The sequence below is a fragment of the Teleopsis dalmanni genome, chromosome 2 (assembly GCF_002237135.1).
Source record: "Teleopsis dalmanni isolate 2A chromosome 2, ASM223713v2, whole genome shotgun sequence".
NCBI lineage: Eukaryota > Metazoa > Arthropoda > Insecta > Diptera > Diopsidae > Teleopsis > Teleopsis dalmanni.
In genome coordinates this window covers 199865303-199886914 of record NC_051847.1, presented here as the reverse complement: position 1 = coordinate 199886914, position 21612 = coordinate 199865303, and the positions used below count along the sequence as shown (strand labels likewise).

The following is a 21612-nucleotide window of genomic DNA, read 5'->3' as shown; positions in this document are numbered from 1 at the left end:
TAAGAATAAGAGCCGCCAACAATATCGACAGCAACAAGAGTTCTTACAAAATCGTGAGAGAAGTATTATAAATGATCGCGCAAAATCTAACGAAAGGTATTCTATGACACAACAACGTGATGAACACGGTTCTGAATATGAATGGCCTTTGAAGTTAGATCGAAATAGAGATGCTAATAAGAATTCTAATACAAGATTTTCGACAATACAAGGACAAAATCAACAACGTTTAGAAAATGAGTATGTTGCAGATCAGAATTTAAAGAGCGATGGCAAAGGATGTGTAAATAAATATTCTGATATTTTTGAAAGAAGACGCCCAAAAGATTCAACCAATTATTGTTCGCCGCAAGAAAACTATAGAAATGATTGGTCGACCGATTTAGATCGTGATAGTAATTATTGGAGGACAGAAAGTAATTATAAGGGATCAGACATGTCTCAACAAAATTATTCACCGAACAATAATGACAAAAATATGTCTGATGGTCTTATAAGATGGCCACAATGGCATATAAGTCAGTAGTAAAAGTTTTCATTTGTTTCTCGGATCAGTCTGTTACAATAATATTTACTTTCGGAAGTTTATGACGAAAATACTGAGTTACAAAACAGACTTATCTACATATTGTTTCTTCCACAATTGGTGAAGAATAGGTGAGAATAGAGCGATTAAATTAAGTAAAATAAAATTAATCAGGTGCTCTTTCAGCATTTATGGATCATTGGTGAATATTGTGCAAAATAATTAATTTAATAAATAATTAGCAGATTGTATAGAGCCGCGTTATTTTAAGTTGTAACGAGATTAATTAGTAGTAGTGGCAGTGTTGGATCAACTTATCGATGAAGTAAAATTGAAGAAAAACGAAAGGTAAGTAAACAGAGTTGGGTGTTTAATCAGTCCCAATTCTTTAAAATTAAATATTAGTGTTAAAATAATTATATTATTTCTATAAATTAAGATTTTTTTGTAAATTGTGTTCTCTATAATTGAGTGCTTCTGTGTTTGTTTACCTAATATACTGTCCAATTATATACATATGTGCCGTATTTAGTCTTTGTTTTCTATTAAACATCTATTTTTATATAATATGTAGTTTTCTAAAATTTGCCTAAGAAACTGAAAGAACCACTAACAATAGTTTCAATAATTATATTTAATTAAATAAATAAAATTATTATATGTTATGATTATTGATATTAATCAGATATGATAGGGGTACTCATCATAAGGTTTTATGCGTTTACGTACACGGTTATATGAACGCACTTAGTGAAATATCTGCTGTATAATAGCACTATTTATATCAGCAATAATTATGACAGCACAAAATGCAATTTAAATAATCGTTTTTCGAGTTATCAGCAGTTCTTTGACTGAACTTTAATAATTTATAATGCTTTAAATATGTGCTTTGTCGGAAGTAAGATGATATTGTCACCGAAATCTAAGTCTTCGATTCCTCTACTGATTGACCTAAAAGATCTATTGTGCGCCTAAAGGCCCAACTAAGACAATTCTAGACTATTTATAAATCTTGTAATTACTATGGGTTTAATTTTACCTATTTGATTTGGGACTAAGATCCCACTTCCAAGGTAGTCGAGTCTACGTTTTGCCGCCGCTGGGCAGTTGCATAGTATATATTCTAATGTTTCCTTCTCCTCATGACAGAGTCGACAGGAGTCACTTTCTACCGCACCTATAATCTTCATGTGGTAATTAAGTCTACAGTGTCTTGTAATAAGTTCAGTGTAGATTGTAATGTCGTTTCTGCTAAGGTCAAGGATAGCATCAACTTTGATGTGTTCAGGATCAATGAATCTTTTTGACTGTTGCATGCCAGTTTGGGCTCTGCAGTGTTCAAATAAATGTTGTTTCTCCTATTGATATTATTTGTGAAACTATTTGTTACCACGCAGAAGCGCCCTGGACTAATGGTAGGAGTACATGCACCCATCTTTGCTAAGAAGTCTACTATTAAATTGTCCTCATGCCCTTCATGTCCCGGTATCCACATAAGAGTAACACAGTTCTCCGATGCTAGAGTATTGAGAAGTTGAAAGCATGCCCAGACCAACTTTGATTGGAATGAGGATTTTGCTAAAGATTTTAGAGCTGCTTGGCTGTCCGAAAGAATGCATATTTTGGTACCTATGGTGCCCCAAAGTAGGCATTCTCTCGCACATAGCTCTAAGGCATGGATCTTTGCCTGAAAAATGGAAGCAATTTTTACGCATTGCGATTGCTTTGCGGAATTTTGGCCCCATTATTCCTGCTCTTGCGCTGCCATCTTCCATTCTGGAACCATCAGTAGGCAATAAAATAAATAAATTAATAAAATAATAAAATTTTATTTTTGTGATTTACTACTATTCAAAATACCTTTCTTTGGTTAAAACGGACGTTAAAATTAATTTAGTTAATTAATTGTTTTAATTCAGTTTTGAGTTTTTCTAATAATTTCATGATTTAAAAAATCTTCCAAGAGTTCAATTAAATCATCCAAAAATTTAATGACATAATTTATTTATTTGCTTAGTAAGACTATTTTTGGTTGGTTTTTCAGCGCAACGCATCTTTAAATTTCATTTACAACCTACACAAATGTTTATGATTTCTTATCGCAACACTTTTTCATATTAAATTTCAATAAAAACTTAGATAAAAATCTGTTAACAATACTCAAACAATCTCAGAAGAAGATGTATCTTAGAAAAAATACTCAAACGGCAGTAGTTGTTTGGGTTTACACTCAGACGGCAGTAGTTGTTTGAGTTTTCACTCAAATGTTGCCCAAATGCATTTTAAGCTCAAAAAGTTGCTGCCAATTTCTTAAGTCAGCAACGACAGTTCGAAAATGCGGCAGTAAATAAGAGACACAACATCTTGCCCACGAGTGCGGAGGGAGATCGACCGCTGCTGTGCTTGTTTTTATGGTTAGCGGCAAACTTGAGTGTGAAACACTAGTAATTATTGAGTAAAGCACAGTGAAACGAGTTAAGCTCGGCAAATCTTCCACACAAAACAAACGACTGCGCTTTGGCTGGAGGTACGCCTCATTTGAGCGGTTCAAATGATCGGTAAACGATTTTGTTAGTTCAGTCTTTGGTGACTTTCGTAAGATAAAAATCGCAGTTACACACGCCGGAATTGTGGGCGAACCTAGCGACGTGCGGTGAGAAGTAACGCATATTGTATACGCGTGTGAAAACGTGCTGAGAAAATAGAAAGAAAAGAAGATTAATCGAAAAAATATAAAATTTAGTTCAAAGAGGTGAAATCTTATAATTACTGCAGTTTTTGTTGATATTCTTTCTCTGTGCTATTTGAGGAAAAGTGTGCTATGTGCTTAATATTACTCTACAAAAAAAACTGTTTATTTAATTATTGAAATACTTAATTACACTTAATTATTGGAAATCTTTAGTAATTAATTTGAAAAAAAATAAATAAATTTAATAATGGTTGAAACGGCTACCACAACCACGATTACGCGCACAACAACACAACAGCAAGTGCCGAATGATGCACCTGTAGCCCCCGTACGGCAGCTGCCCAATAGCAGTACTACGACGGTGATTACACCAGGACGTCCCCGCAACAATGACGAAACAGCACGCCGCATATTTTGCTTGAAACAATTTCTGTTTTTATTGTTGTTGCCAGTCATTTTATTCGCTGTCTCCCTCAAACATTTCCTTGATTTCTTATTTGGTTTAGGACAAAAAGAAAAGGATGTGAGCGGTAAAGTGGCTTTAGTAAGTTTTTTTTTATTTCTACTAAGCAACTGGTTTTATTATATACAAGTCAAGTGGAGTCACGCAGACTACATGGCTATGCACATCGATTGATATAAGTACATATAAGTCCTACTCATATTAAGTATCTCGGATTAAGAAAAACTGCAATTATATAAATGCAAAAAATTTCAACTAAAAAAGTTGCTTGACAAAATTGTGCAAAAATGTGTACTTTTTTTTTCGTAAGATAAACAGGAAATAAGTATAAGGAAGTAAGCATAAGCGTTGCATCCAAATAAGTATGCTTTATGAAGTACAAATAAAAAAAAACTTAGGATTTCTTCCATATATAATATCAATGTTTTATTGTTTATTGTGAAATGTTCATAGGCATGTTGTTTAAAAGTCAATATTATTTGTTTACTTTACAAATAAGTTTGTAATTATTAAGATATTGTAGATATTGTCTCTTACTTTATTTCTCTCTGTCTGTCTACTAAAACTACTTCTGACTCTTTCTATGTCTTTCGCTATCTGCCCTTTCCTAGCTTTTTTTCCGCTCTCACTGTATTTGCTTCTCTTTATATCTCTGTCTGTCTACTACCCATATCTCTCTCTTTCTTTTTATCTCTCTTCTTTTCTGTCTGTCTTTTCTTTATATCTCTCTCTTTCTATCTCCTTGTTTCTATCTCTCTTTCTATCTCCTTGTTTCTATCTCTCTTTCTATCTCTGTTTCTCTCTCTCTTTCTCTCTCTCTTTCTATCTCTGTTTCTCTCTCTCTTTCTATCTCTGTTTCTCTCTCTCTTTCTATCTCTGTTTCTCACTCTCTTTCTATCTCTGTTTCTCTCTCTCTTTCTATCTCTGTTTCTCTCTCTCTCTCTCTCTCTCTCTTTCTTTCTATCCCTCACTTCATACATTTCTTTTCTCTCTTTCTCTCCCTAACTTCATATATTTCTTCTTTCTCTTTACGAATCTCTTCTCTTTCTCTCTCTTTATAAATCTCTTCTCCTCTCTCTTTATGAATCTCTTCTCTCTCTTTATGAATCACTTCTTTCTCAATTTATGAATCTCTTCTCTCACTCTTTTTGAATCTCTTCTCTCCCTCTATGAATCCCTTGTCTCCCTTTTTTATGGAACTCTTCTCTCTCTATGAATCTCTTCCCTCTCTCTCTCTTTCATAACTCTTCTCATTCTCTATCCATTTCTCTTCTCTTTCTATCTACATATATTCTCTCTCTATCCACAACTCTTTTCTCTCTTTCTCTACTCATCTCTTTTCTCTTTCTCTACCCATATCTCTTTTTCGTCTATCTACATCTCTTCTTTTTTTATCTATATCTGTTCTGTCTCTATCTATACCTCTTCTCTCTCTATCTATACCTCTTCTTTCTCTCTATCTATATCTCTTCCTATCTGTATATCTTTCTCATTCTATCTATATGTCTCTCACTATGTGTATCTCCCTTTTTATATGTATATATTTCTTTTTCTGTGTGTATATTTTTCTTTTTCTATCTATATATCTTTCTCTATATGTATCTCTCTATTTATCTTCCTCTCTCTATCTGTATATATCTCTCTCTATCTGTATATATCACTTTCTATCTGTATATAATCTCTTTCTATCTGTATACATTCCTTTCTCTATCTGTATAACTTCCCTTCTCTTTCTCTTTTTCTCTCTTTCTCTATCTGTATATCTTTTTATTTCTCTCTATTTATATATCTTGTTTTCTCTCTCTATCTGTATATCTTTCTCTCTCTTTATGTATCTCTATCTGTCTTTTTTTCACTCCCTCACTATATCGTTTTCTCTTTATCTGTGGTTCTTGAAGTAATATTTGTTCTTGTTTTTAAGCCAATTTTTACAATTTTAAAGTCCCATATATCGTAAATCACTGCTCTATATATATTCCTATAAAGAATAGTGAAAGAGTAAATATTCAATGTAGTCAAACGTACTTAAAGCTGTTTATGTTAATATTTTAGGAAAATTCTATTTCTATTACCTGAGGACTGTGATTAACAGATAACTACAAAATCTTAGTATTGTAAAATATTAAAATGATTTCTTAATATTTTAAATATAATAAATTTGTTCATTAAAGTTGTATTTATATTCACTGGTCTATGTAGGTTAAGTTAGATTGTATTATAAGCGTATTCACGCGAATACTCAGGCCATATATTTCATATTTTATATATATATTTATATATTTAACAAATATATGTATAATATATATCTTTATAAAAAGAAAAAAGATACTGCCAAAAAAAAAAAACAAATATCTGGCACTCAATAATCAAAACTGATATATACATATATATATAAACATGATCCTTTTTACATTGTAGTCAATTCCTTGTATTGTGCTTCAGATAATATCAGTTTTGATTATAGGGTACTAGATATTTATGTTAGTAGTATATTTTTTTTGCTTATAAATAAGCATATATATATGTATATATGTTTGTTAAATATATAAACAGTGCGTATTTTAAATTTAACTGTAAGTAGTTTGTTTAGTTTTTATACGACATTATACAATCAATTTCAATTAATGCATATATTAATATATGTATGTATATTTATCATATATAAATATTTTATAATTATAGTAGAGATAGGGGTATGCTTGTTGACCTAATCACAAATATTTTCTTTTAACACATCAAGAAAGATGATTTAGAATTTATTGTGTTTATTTAAATTTTGCTTTCAGATAATATATCTATCTATCTTATGTATTTTATATCTCTACAAGTCAAGTTGACGGTGAAAAAATATTTGTTTATGCGTGGCCTTTGTTTTTATAGACTTTGTCGATTGTTTATATCGTTTTGCGTGTATTTGTTTATAGTAAAAAATTCTTCACTCAAAGATAAGATTTTTTTTTTTCTTAAATAAATAAAATTTTTGCATGGCTTAGCATATTTTTGTGTCTTAAGCAGAATGTATTTACTTAGCATTTTGCCGTTAACTCGGCTAATTATGTGACGCTGCTATCTAGCAAACATTGTATGTAACTATCTCATGCCTTATCTATCCAATGCAGGTTATTGCCTGGGTTATGACTTTCATTCATGTGAATTTTTCTGTAACTTCAAAAGGTAATCTATGTGACATGCAAGTGAGTGAAATTTCCATTTAATTTTCTTTATGGAAATATTAAAAAAAAAAAATTTTTTTTTTAAACAATTATGAGAATTGCATTCTTAATGTGGCTTGCCTGTTTGTCAGCTATGAATTGGGTGTGGTCGCGACGTAAAAATTTTAAATAATTTTTTATATTTTTTTTCAAAATATTTAAAAATATTTTTTCTAATATTTCGTTTCCAGTTCAATCGTTTTTAGTGAACAAATATTTTATATCTATACATATTGTGTTTATTTTTTTAATTTGCGCCAAAAATTTTTTGCCGGAAATTTGTTTACTCTTATAATTAATTTTGTAATTTTATCAATTTCATCTTCAATTCTTTTTGTTTCGTATGTATATTTATAGATATATATAGGTATATAACTATTGGATGTACATATATGCAAGCATATATATATGTATATATATTAGTTAACATAAAAAGCACGTATATTTTGAATTTCTTCAATATCTAGTAGTTAGTTTGAATACTAAACAATATGTATCTTCTGAACACCTTCAAGGTCAGATGATGTATTTGTGATTTTAACTTTGTAACTTTTTTAATTACAATTTTTTTTGTGAGTTAATTTATTTGTTAATTTTATAATTATACGAGTATAAAACAAAATATAATACTGTTGTTTTAATGTCATTTAAATGATTGCTCACGTATCAAATGGAACAATTTTTATTTAATAAATATCTACATTAAGTGTTTTAGTAATCAGATGCAGGTGTAAAAACTGTATTTATTGCAAAAATATTGTATAAATGGAATACAGTGTAAAGTGTAGTTAAAGTAGCGAGTACATCTATTGACAATTATATTCATTGGTCCTTTACTTAAATACTATCAATATTGCAGAAGTACTTAAAATATAAGTTTTAATTTTGGTTAAAATATAAATGATCTTTGCGAGAATAGCTGTGACTATCATTATAGTTATTATATATGTCTTTAGTAAATATATATCTTTATAGTAAGTGACTGAGATTGAACGTTGATTGATTTACGTTTCATAAATAATATGAAGCAAATCTGTTGTTTCAGTGAATCGAACATCCTTAATCAGCTCGAAAATTTTTGAACATTTGATATGTGAGATCCAAATGTTCGAACTTAAACTGTTTGAGCATCATATCTATAATTAATGTTCTATAATTCATGGTATTTGTCATATAAGCATTGTTCTGGAAGACTGTCCGTAATGGAAAAGTTGTGTAGAATTTATTGTTTTGTCATATTAGAACTAGTATTGAAGAGAGTTCATGAAACTTCTCAATTGTGTGATATGAACACTGATCTTGAAAAGGTTCCATAAAACTTCTCCATTAGCATTAGTCTTGAATAGAGTCCGTAATGCTGCTTTTCTTTTGATGAATTAGTTTCTTACTTCGCATAAGATAAAGTTCACCATATTTATTTTTCTGATAACCTCACTTTGATGTATAACACAGTACTTGATTCCAACAAAACAGTTAACCAACTTTTAATTTAGGCTGCAGAAATACATTCTATAGGAGTTTATACTGTCATTTTAATCATTATAAGTTATTTTTTTAATTTATAAATTTAAATTAAATGCTTATACATTTGAATTAAATTATATAAACATTTTTCTAGTATTGCTTTAATCTAAAAGGGAGACATACAGTCTCCAACTTGTATAAAAAAGAATTGTGAGTTATCTGAAAAGGTATTTAAAATATTTTAAGAATTTATCATAAAAATCCAATAACAATGCAATTCTTATTTGTTTATAAATATACAATCGTGGTGTGTTTCTTTTTATTTTTGTAATTTATAATTAATGTGCCGTACCAGCCTCATTAGCATAATTAACAGATTAAAATAATATTTATCTATTGACATTCGCAGCAGCGAAGATACAAAAGAATGTTTTTTTATTATCTTTTAATAAAACCTCACAAATGACTTCATTTTTACGTATCTAGATAAATAAAACTTTTAGATATTTTCATATTTTAGTACATACAATATTGAGAATTTTTTTATAAATATATCTTATATATTTGTCTCAAAGATCATGTTTTGGTATGTGATTTTTAGATTTTTTTAGTTTTGTTTTTTTAGAACGTGCTGTGTTTAAATTAAATTACTGTTTTTTTTGTTTTGCAATTTTTTGTAAAAACTCAAAGCTATAATTTTTTTTAAATGTATTTATTATTCATGATATTTAATATTTAATGCTAAAATGAATAAGTCGAGAAGTGACGTCGAAAAACAGCTCTCGATTTCTTTTAAAGTATTTGGGTGACTCAAATACTTCATTTGAGTAATTTTTAGTGACTATATTTAAATTTTTAATTAGCATTTTAATGATGTAAAGTTTTATATTTCATTTACATACAATAAACAAATAAATTTTCTTTTCAAAAAATTTAGAATTATTTTTTAAATATTTGTATATAATTTTATTACATATTTTACAGAATTGACATATATTATATATAGCGTATATTTTATGTATGGTTTTTATAATAAATAGTTAATATTATATAGTTATTACTGATAGTTAATATCAATAGTTAATTTTACGTAATTGTTAATTATGTATTTTTTACAATTAATTGTTGCAAGTCAATATTTATAGTTAATATTCATAGTTAAAATTAATTAATATTACTGGTTTATATTACTAGTTATTATTATTAATCATAACTAGTTAAGTTAATATTACTAGCTATTATGCTATTAGTTAATAGCACTAGTTAATATTGCTAGTTAATATTAATAGTTAATATAACAAGTTAAAATTACCAGTTAATATTACTAGTTAGTATTTAGGTTATACCGGCGATCCCAGGGGGATCCACTTAGGCCAATAGGCCTTACGTCTTAAAATTACTAGTTGCTATTACTAGTTGCTATTACAAGTTGTTATTACTAGTTAATATTACCGCATATTATTTGTGACTACTAATTAAAAATGCCAATTAATATATTATTCATAGTAGAATTTACAAAGCAATAGTTGTTGGGTTCGAGGGTCAGTTCAATTACACTAACAATTCAAAGATTTTGATTAAATATCAGTTCAGTTGATAGTGCGTTCAATAACATCGTAAATTCAGAGGTGCAGGTTTAAAACCAGTTCAGTTCAAAATCTGCTTAGTTGAAAATTCTTTTCGGTTAAAAAAAATTTTTGTTCAAAACTGGTTTGTTGTAAACTCGGTTCGGCTTAAAATCGGACGATGGTCGGGCTGAATCAGTATTCGATGGTATTTACGTGTAAATAAGGTGTTTGTCTGTTATTTACGAAGGTCTTTGATTTTAGTTCAGGACTCTGACAAATAATGGTATCAGCACGACTGTTACTGTTTTGGATCATAGTTGAGTATATATTGTATATTTTGGACTATTCACAACATTTATGTCTAATTACTAAAAACTGTAACTATAATTTTCTTATAGGTGACTCCTTTATGTTTGTTATATTTTTACCCAAATCTATTGGAACTCTTGAAGCTTGCTTAAGCATTCAGTTCAATATTTGTACATTATTTTGATATAAAATAATAGATGCTATAAAGCGAGAATGTTGATTAAGTGCAAGAACACAGTGGCGGAGTTAGACCAACTCTGTACGTCGGCGACATCCGAATTGTGGGGCCCCTTTTATTACCCAGGTATTAAAGTAAATAAGTTACATTCACTAATACGATGAAGAATGCATGAAAGTTTTATTGCTAATTAAATTAAAATAAACACAAATTAAAATAAATAAATTTTCCTACTTTTGGCCTCACTTAATTTTTTTTAAAAAGAACATATATCATAATTTGCTGCTATTTTCGCTTCAGTTTATAGACTTGCTAATAGAGATGGTTTCTCTTGGATCATCATACTTCTCAAGTAGGTCTTAATCAATTTTAAGTTTGAGAAGCTTCTTTCCGCAGACGCTGTACTGACTGCAACTGTGAACATTATTCTGGTTACTATATAAACATTCGGATATACTTCCAATATGATTAATGCTATATATGAAACCAAATTTCTCAATATATTCATTAAGAGCACCTGCGGGCGCGAGGCCGTCGGTGGTCGCCGATATCGCATAGCGCCGCCACTGCCAGAACATTTCTCTATTGGAAACCTTTGTGGCGAAGTACCAGTTTGTAAATTAGTATTTGGGATTATGTAATTAGATATATTATCTATAAGTGTCGTTTTCATATTACGTTGCATATTTGACATTTCTTCATGATTTACATTTGGAATGAGAAAGATTATTGCGATAATGATGTTTAGCAAAAAGTCTATGTATCTGTTTTAGGTGCTGATTGTTGTCTCAAACTAGGTTAAGTTAGGTTATACCAGCGATCCCAGGGAAACCCACAGGCCTATTGTGCTGTTTCAAACTAAATATTTGTGCAATTTAGCTCAGCAACTGCTGAGGTTGCTTCTGTTAGTTTAGAATCTATGCGTAAGCGTAATATAATACTAGATATGACATTTGATATTGCAAAATCTAATGTTTCCACCTGTTTTCATTTATTATTATTGATAAAGTTGATACTTAAATCTTCTTATAATTAATGCAATAATATGTTTATTATTCCGGCTGACAACTAAATCAATTATTGTTGTAAGTTCATAGTCAAAGTTACAATGAATATAAAATGCAATTGAATTATTACACAATAAAAATGAAAAAGAATAAATAAATAATAAATAAGAATAAAAAATATACAAACAGATTTTTCAGTAATAATTTTCTCAATAAAATTTAAATTACATTTAAAATAATTTGATTCTCCGCCATTTACATTTTTAAATCTTTTAACGATAAAAAAAAAATTTTATTAAGTAAACAATATGCCTATAAATATGCTTAAATAAAATAAATTCACTGAAAGCGTAAAGATGAAAAGAGTGAAGGGTAGGGAGTTTATGTAAATGACTGCGCTTGAAATATTGTTTATTAAATTACACAATTACAGCGAAACAAATAGCAGCAATAAGATAATATTTTTTTTTTTTATTTCTGTTGTATATTAAATGAAAAACACAATTGAATAAATGAAATGACTAACTATACAAAATTAAAAAAAAAAAAAATTATTTGAATTGCACTTCATCGCAGCATTAAAGTTTGTAGATACTTTTGGCGTGGAACTGTGAGCGGCTAAGTTAAAATGTCAATAAAACAATAATTACGGTCAATTCGGTTAGCGTGCAGGGGTCAACATAAGCTTAATTATTATTGAAAGCCAAAAAATACTAAAACAAAGTAAACAAATTGAATTTGTTTATATTTATTGCATAAAAGCGCGTAGCTACAGTGAACGCAATTTGAGATACATCCATCCAGTATGGTGTTTTTTTTTATATTCACATTATTATTATGTTTTTTTTTTGGTTGTGGTATTCACTATATTTGACAAATCAATGCCCACGGCTGTGATGTCATTGGACATCATTAAAAACTCCATACTAGTAGCGTTTAGTATTTAATTGGGTTTGGTATGCCCACTTCAATGGAAAGTCAAATTTTGTCCGAATACCATTAGACATTTATAACGGTTACCCACTGTAGTTGCGAGTGGAATACTTACCTATATATATATATATAGTAAATACAATAAACAATTTGGCGCAATTTGGCACAGTTCGAAAAATTAATTGAGCTTAAATATGCGTTAAATTGTTTGCAGTGGTTTTTTGTTTCGTCTGTCTGTAAAGTCATGCATTGTTATCAAATTTAATGTAATTAATTACACAATGGTTGGTTCTCTGCTCTTTGATCTACTTATACAAAACCAACAATAATAGCAATAAAAATAGCTGAGCAATTATTTCAACTTTTCATTCTTTGGCAAATTAAATTACATAGATTCTTTATCATTGCAAGATTTTTAAAATATACAAATGACTTTTAACGAATTTTTTTTTTCTTTTTGTGGCTTAAATTTGGCTTCATATTTAATGCTGTTATTCTTGTTTTACAGGTTACTGGCGCTGGTAGTGGCCTTGGTCGGGAAATTGCCATTGAATTGGCCAAAAGAGGCTGTAAGTTGGCGATTGTCGATGTGCATTCGAAAGGTTGCTATGAAACTGTTGACCTCATTACCAAAACCATGCCACGTTGCGTGGCTAAAGCGTATAAAGTAAGTACTACATATAACATATATACACACATTCATATATGCGCATATGCACATACACGTATCCGCAGTTGCAAGCATGCTTAACATGTTCCACGAGCTTAAAGTAATCCATTGTAGTAATGCAAGTCATACCACAAATGCTGTTACACTACATTTGGAGTTGCCACTTCACACCCACTTACTTAACACAAATTTGCACGCCACATACTCTGACTCTTTTGTTAACACTTCAATTTACTTGCATTAATCTCATTCTGTCCTACTCATTCATCCTACCTTTGCACTTATAATTTTGGTTGCTTGTAACGCTGCTGCTGATATAGTGGCTGGTGTTGCCACCACAGTTCTTATGTTTTTCGCTTATGTGTAAATTTTTATTTTCAACACTAGACCGATGTGTCTTCTCCTAGGGAATTGCAATTAATGGCTGTCAAGGTTGAAAAAGAATTGGGTCCAGTGGAAATTTTAGTCAACAATGCATCATTAATGCCAATGACATCTACACCACAATTGAAAAGCGATGAAATCGAACGCATTATCACTGTAAATTTGGGTTCATATATTATGGTAAGTGCAGTTTATTGCATACGATTTTTTTTTTGTTTAGTATGTTAAAAAGATTTATTAAACGATTTACATACGATTTCATTCTTTATATTGTAGACTACAAAAGAATTCCTACCAAAGATGGTGGCCAGAAAATCAGGTCATGTTGTTGCAGTTGCAGCATTATCTGGTAAGACTATTTGTATGCATTTTAGTTAGTTAAGCTTTGTAACTATAATTCTATTCTATTTTATTTGTAAGTTATTGATTAATTTGTTAGCTTTTTTAGGTCTAATTTTATCTTGACTAGGCAAATTACGTAGCTAACTTAGATAGTATGCTATTGATAGCATACTATGCTTAGATAGTATGTTTTGTTGATATTTGGATTGTTTTATAACTTCGTCTCTCAAAACCGTAATCTCGTTTAAATGTGTCTGGTTACAACACACTAAAATTGCTACAAATGGTTTTTATAACATTTTGCAGTTTAGAGAAATTGTTCTTTCTATTGCTCTTTCTCCAGTTCCTTCAATTGTTCTGAAGACATTAATTTCAAAACTGTTTGGGAACTCGGCGATATCATGAGACAAACAACGGCATACATTGAGTATACTTGGTAAAGAGAAATAAAAATAAAATAAAAATAAAAATAAAAATAAAAATAAAATAAAAATAAAATAAAAATAAAATAAAAATAAAATAAAATAAAAATAAAATAAAAATAAAATAAAATAAAAATAATAATAAAAAATAAATAAAAATAAAAAAAAAATAAAATAAAATAATAAATAAAATAATAAAAATAAAATAAAATAAAAAATAAAATAAATAAAATAAAATAAAATAAAATAAAAATAAATAAAATAAAATAAAAATAAAATAAAAATAAAATAAAATAATAAAATAAAAATAAAATAAAAATAAAAATAAAAATAAATATAAAATAAAAATAAAATAAAAATAAAATAAAAATAAAATAAAAATAAAATAAAAATAAAAATAAAATAAAAATAAAAATAAAATAAAAATAAAATAAAAATAAAATGAAAATAAAATGAAAATTAAATAAAAATGATTTAAATAAAAATGATTTAAATAAAAATGAAATAGCAAATTAGTCTTTTCGAGATATGAAAGCACAATAACTTTAAAGGTATGAATTAAAAAAATTAGTAAACTAGATTAAGTTTGCAAATTTTTATTTAAATGCGGACACTATGCAAGATATTGAATACATCCACTATATTTTCAAGATATGCACGCAAAATATCTTTAAAGATATTTGACTCATTTGTCTTCAAAGACGGCAGTACATTTGGATCCATCGGTTTTCAGGCATGTTTTTTCGGCGCATATTCATATTTTCATATTTTTCATATTTTTTCAACACAAACATAATTTGATATGTTTATGTTTTCGATACCTTGTAATTATTTATTCAGTTTGTTCGCGTATATGTATTCGATGGTAGGTATTAGCCGTTGTCTTAGCTAATAGGCTAATGTCTTATTCTATTATTATCTTAGCCAGTTGTTATTATATAATAAATAGTCACTTCTTTTTATTGACTATTAGAGTTGTCAACCAGTCCATTTACTTTAGTTTTAAAGATAACTGACCTCAGCACAGAGTGGCCGATTGCAGTGCTTAAATAATAGCCGTGTTTTATTTGAAGCTCATTTGAATTTGTTTATAGTGTAGAATAGTGTAGATAAAAATTTGATAACTTGTGAAAGAAATTGGCAATGTGTTTTTATCCGCGCTTGTGCATTAACGTAACAAAAAGCTCAATTCTTGGAGTATACATATGTGAGCCAGTCGTTTTCTAAAATGGGCTGGAACGTACACCTTGCATAAGTGCTTCAAATAAAACAATGTTAGTATCTGCTTAAATAAGTTTAAATTATATTATACAGTTTTATTATTTCAATCAATTAAGTTTTGATGTAATTTGTTTAATTCTTTTTTTTTTTGTCTCCTTTTTAATTAGGTCTAGTACCCTTACCTGGAGCTGGCATTTACAGCGCAACAAAGTATGGCATTATGGGTTTCATGGAGTCTTTGCGTGCAGAACTTCGACTTTCAGATTCTGATTATGTACGCACAACAACCGCAAATACGTATCTGATGAAAACCAGTGGCGATTTGCACTTATTAAACGATGCTGGGTAAGTGAATTTAAAATAATAAAATATTTTAATAATAAAAATATGTGTTATTAATTTTTATATTGTGCATATGAGACGTGTGCCACTTGCAGGTCCCAATTGCAATAATGTTATTTCGCATTCATTTAGAATGTTATCACGTTTCCATAATAAAAAATATATGCAGCACAAAGTAAAAATTGTAACAAAAGTTAAAATAATCAAAAAAACAAAAAAAAAATCCATTTAATTGATTTGTTAATTATTTTAAATTGTAAAAAAAATTAAATTTTTTCTTTGTTCCTTTAATATTCATTACATGACAATCAACGACTGATCCGCAACAATTGACCCATGAAAAATACGTGCCATACTCTCGTACCACATGCAAACATTTCCACCAACTACTTGTACAGCATATCCAGCAGCTATCCTGGTTTGCCCACAGTATATGTAGCGGAAAAAATCGTTAAAGGTGTCATGCTGAACCATCGAATGGTGTACGTGCCAAAAATATTCGCTCTATCCGTCTGGATACTGAGGTGAGTGTGGAAGTTGTATATGTTATATATGTATGTGTATATATTTTAATAAAAAAATATAAAATATAAATATTTTATTTTTACAATTTTTTAAAAAATTAAATTAAATTGTTACATGCCGTGCTTGTTCTATGCAACCACAATAAAAGACACAAAACTGTAAAAGTGTTAAATTTTAATTATTCAATATCTGTTTCCATTTTTATAAACTAACAGTGCTTTTATATATATTATTATATTATAGTTTTTAATATTGAAATTTTTTTTACAGATTATTACCAACCAAATGGCAGGATTATATGCTGTTGAAGTTTTATAATTTCGATGTGAGGAGTGCGCATTTATTCTATTGGAAGTGAGTCGTGGTATTGGAGCTGGATTTTGTGTGACTGCCTCTCGTTCAAGTCATTAAAATCTGCTGATTGTTTTTAATTTTAATTATTTTTAAATACTTTTTTTTTATTTTAACGTTCATGTTTTCATCAATGGTCAGCTTTTGTATTAAAATATTGTTTATATTATTTATCATAATTTTGCATAATAAGTTTAATAATTAAATGTCATCATGTAAACACACAAACAAAGAAAATAAAAACAAATTACATTAAATTTATTATAAAGTATTAATTAATTTGTTGTTGTACTTAACAACATTATTTTCCAGAACAACAATAAATTATTTTATGAAATTAAATTAAGTTTTTATGATTGGTAATAAAATCTGATTTAATATTTATACAAATACTGAATGAAATTAATGTAAAGTAAATATTATCAAAAATATATTCGAATAAATATATTTAATATTTAAAAATAGCCTGTAAGTGAAATAAATGAAATGAACTAAAAAATTGAAAAATATTTTACTACACTCATAATGTTATGTTTAAAATTGAATTTTAATGGAGGGAGTATAGTGATAATGTGATCCATAAGTCCCTACCAAAAGGATGAGAAAGCTTTGACAAGTATCAAAGCTGCAGTTTTTAAAAAAAACATTTTTTTGATAATTTCAAAAAATTATTTAGAAAGTGATATTGGAAATTCTACAAAATTCTTAAAAAACAAAAAAAAGGAATAGTATTGAAATTTAACAATTAAAAATAAAAATATAATTAATTAATTCAAATATTCTACAGCTAGTTTATGATTCCGTTGTAATATAAACACAGCAAGTGAATTTGTAAATAAAATTTTGACAGTAATTGAACAAAACTCCAGAAAAATGTGCGAACATAAAAGTAAAGTACGGCTTTGGGTCAGTTGGTTAAGGTACGCTGACTCTGAGCTTCAAATTTGGCAGGACTCGAGCAAGATTCCTGGTATTTGCAGTCTCAAAAAATTATTTACAAATAATTAAATACTAGAATTATTTCCAAGACCACTGATGATGGGTATTTGGAAATACTCGAAAAAGCTGTATGGTCAGCAAAAAACACAATTAATTAAAATAATATAAGAATGAATTTTTGTTGTTGTAGTTCACTAATGTTCTAAAAACTTCTTTAAAAAAAAAAAAAATATAAATTGGTTACAGTGATGCCGATAGCGCTGCGTGAGTAATGAATCTGCATAACATTGAAATTCTTTAGTAAACACTCAATCATGAAACTAATCTAAAGTAAAGTAATCAGTAAAACAGGTGGATACTAAGAACAACCGGGAATACATCCCGAAGACATTCGTTAATTTCGACGACCAAGTGCCATTTACCACCCTCTAAAGGAACTGCATAATTCTCGCGGGCCACAACAATAACATTAAAACAGGGTATATTTAAAACAAAAATCTATAGCGTAACGTTACAGATACAAAGGCATTAATCCAGGGTAAATCACAGATTAATCTTTTCTAATGTGGTTCCATAAATTTTTAACTTACTTTTTATATACGTAGTAACGACAGCACTCACAAATCAGAAATAGTATTACGAAAGTAATAGTTGTTGTTAATAACTCCATAGTATTGAGAATGTATTAACTTTTAACACAGCCCTATGCTATGATTTAGAAACGTTCACTTTAAGAAAAGATAATACATAATCGGTATAGAGATTTAAAAGAAAGGTTTATGAAACATTTTTGGTGAAACAGAAGTACAGAAGGAAATATATATATTTGGATATGTTAAATCCAAAAATATTGAAGTGAATCTTAGACATATAATCAGACAATCAGACATATAGAAACGGACAATCATATAACGGAAAAAAGAAGAGGGACAACCACTAAGATGATGTAAAGAAGGTGAGACACCCTGAGGCCCCATCCACTTGAAGGTAAATTGTTATACAAACCAAAACTCACTGTGAGCTGTAAATCCAAATGATGATAATGATTAAATGTTAACGATTACATGGTCAATGTGAATTGGTAACCATAATCATGCGATATAATGTCATTGTATTTTGAGGTTATGTTAAATCATTGGGTGATTTCAATAAACCAGAATTAATAAAAAATTTTTAAACTCACACTACTTTTAATAGTTTAATATGTGCAGTTATATGTAAAAAGTGATCAATCATTTATAGAGTTACCGATTTATAAAAGATCATTTTTAAACAAAATGCTATGGACCTATATCTGAATGGCTAAATTAGTAATTTATTTTTAAATTAAATCTAAATTAGATATACGTTCTTTTTATGTGTTGTAAATTAATTTTCATCAGCTTAAATACATTTTTCTAGAGTTCATTTTTTCACATTCAAAGCTTCTCATTTATTTCAAGATTTTTTATATACATATTGCTTTTGAAGTTGTTTTCAAAGCTAATACTAGAGTAGAATATATATTCAGCGGATAATGTACTTTTTTATTTCAAGGATACTCTTTAAGTTGTTAATCTGTTTCAGTTAAAATTTACGCTTAAATATCTTTATACTTAAATCATCTTAATCCAACAGTACATCAAGGTCTGATTTCAGTTTTTTAGTGTTCTAGTTGTTTTAGAAGAGTGTCTTGAGAAAGTTTAGCTAAGTAAAAATATTTTGGAAATACCTCGTTAAACATTCTTATTAAATTTTAAGATGGATTCAATATTTAATAGTGAACTTACGCAAACTACAAACACAGTCAAAGAGATATTGATTGCCTTGAGCGTTTAGACCCAATTTTCTTACATCTAAAAATATACTATCAGCATATCGCCCATCTGTTTTTAATTTCAAATCAAAATCTTATAGAGATATTGTTAAAAAAATATTAGTAAATATTTTTGTACACTAAATTTAAGAGCTATTATTAAAAACAAAGAATAGAACTAAAGACAATCGATAAAAATTCACAAGAACTGATAATTTTTGATAAAAATATGTGTAAAATTGCTAAAAAATAAAATCGTGATTGTAAAGATGAATTCTGAGGTATGAAATTCAGTCAATTTTTTGAATTTGTCGTTTAAATAACTATCGTCCGTTTGCTATGAAAAAATAAAAAAAAATGTTTAATAAATTTTTGCAATTTACTACAGTTTTGTTAGTTTTGAAAAGCATTTTCATAGAGGCCAATATCTTTTTGGAATGCGAGGATCCAGAGACATTCAATACATTTGTCGCAAGTCAAACGGATTGCTCAAGATATATATTTTGTGATGGAGATGATTCATTTGAGGGTGAATGTCTCGATGATAATTATTTTAATGAGAAAGAAGGAAATTGCGATGATCCTGATGCAGTGGTGTGTGCTATTGAAACGGATATTGAGGATATTGAACCTAATGAAGGTGTAGTCATAAGTGGTACTAGTATAGATAATGGATTATTTAATATCAATTTTGTAACCGATGTACCTGAAATACAAATATTAGTAAATAATAATGTGAATGAGATCAATAGTAATAATGAACTTTCTTCTGTTAATAATGAAAATGTTAATACTGTATTCACAAATAGCAATAAACAGAGTTCTGGTGGCATACTTTCAACAACGAGTAATAGTTTACTTAATAATGGGTTTAATCATCAAGCTCCGAATGTTATAATATCTAGTTTGGCTGTAAATTCGAACAATGTACCAAATATAATTTCTTCAAATTTTGCACAATTCTTATCAAATAGTGCAGGACTTATTGGACAGAGTGGAAATTCTCTTGGCAACACTATTGAGAATACTCCAAAGGAAATACCGCAATGTCCTTTGTTGTATGGTCTTAGCAATATGTTTAATATAGCTAATCCAGATTCATGTGCTACATATTATACTTGTTATAATGGCATCGCTATACCTATGATGTGCCAACGGCATATGTATTTCAATCCGGATACTGGAAAATGTGAACGCAGCGAGAATGTTAACTGTCCGGTAAATTTTAGTAGTACTTAATATTTATTTTTTGAATTAATATTTCTTATCATTGGTAGTTAATTCGTCCCGTACGTCTACAATGTCGCCAAGGAGTTTATGATTTTATACCACATCCACGGAATTGTGAATATTATTATTTCTGTTCGAATGGTTTTCTTATGATTTTTCAATGCCCGTTTCATTTTACATGGCACTATGAGCGTCGTACTTGCGTACATCATACACGGGCAAAGTGCTTCTCACAGGGATTGTAGAGCACATGTTAATGGGTTAGAATTCTGTATCTATAATTACAACCTGCTAAGTATGTCATATAGTATATAACAATTTCTGTGTATCTTGTAGCTTTCTTTTTGATGTATGTTATATGTCAATACAGAGATTAAACATAAAAAATTTGTTTTTTATCACCCATTACTTTGAAATTTATAGATTCTCTCTTTAATTGTATTTTGTTAATTATTAAGAATTCAAAAATAAAATTCAATAGCAGAAAATGTTTATTTCTCTTTTTCTCTCTCTCTCTTTTAGTCCCACTCTTCCTCACTCTCTATTAATTTAAACGATATTAATATTTAGTTTCAACGAAAACAAATAATACAAGAACTGATAATATTTTAAAGAATGGACAATTTGAAAAGAAAGATTTGTTTATGATTTGTATAACTATCGAGAAAAATGTTTGCATCAGTATATTTTACAATAACTCGATAAAAGAAAGAGATCATAAAAATATTTATATTTCCAATAAAAAATATATTTTTGAGGTCTCTAAGAAGGCTTTAAGAATTTCGATTCAATAAAAACGATCATTGGATCAAATATCTAGGCTCTTACGTTCACTACTCTAGAGTCTACACATACTTTCTGGAAACATACCCTGAATTGATACTCATTCTTCTCAAGAACAAATCAACCTCCAAAAAATATTCTTTACTTATATATTTTAAATCGAAAATCGTATTCTTGTCAAAACAATTGACAATAGGTATAGACTAGATCATTAAATGCTAAATATTTACTAATCGATCATCTATGAGCAACG

General features: G+C 28.6%; 2 protein-coding genes across 2 annotated transcripts; both read left to right on the top strand.

The window, feature by feature from the left end:
* Positions 1–3043: 3043 nt before the first annotated feature.
* LOC119675125 (short-chain dehydrogenase/reductase family 16C member 6) lies at positions 3044–16827 on the top strand. Its single transcript, XM_038086314.1, has 7 exons — positions 3044–3765; positions 12864–13022; positions 13413–13589; positions 13686–13758; positions 15562–15739; positions 16135–16260; positions 16532–16827. Exons 1-7 carry the CDS (start codon positions 3469–3471, stop codon positions 16617–16619), a joined length of 1098 nt encoding a protein of 365 aa, XP_037942242.1. The 5' UTR covers positions 3044–3468; the 3' UTR covers positions 16620–16827.
* A 2876-nt stretch (positions 16828–19703) lies between these two features.
* LOC119676545 (myb-like protein D) lies at positions 19704–20849 on the top strand. Its single transcript, XM_038087786.1, has 2 exons — positions 19704–20564; positions 20624–20849. The coding sequence occupies exons 1-2, from the start codon at positions 19704–19706 to the stop codon at positions 20819–20821; spliced, it is 1059 nt and encodes a 352-aa protein (XP_037943714.1). The 3' UTR covers positions 20822–20849.
* The last annotated feature ends 763 nt before the right edge of the window (positions 20850–21612 follow it).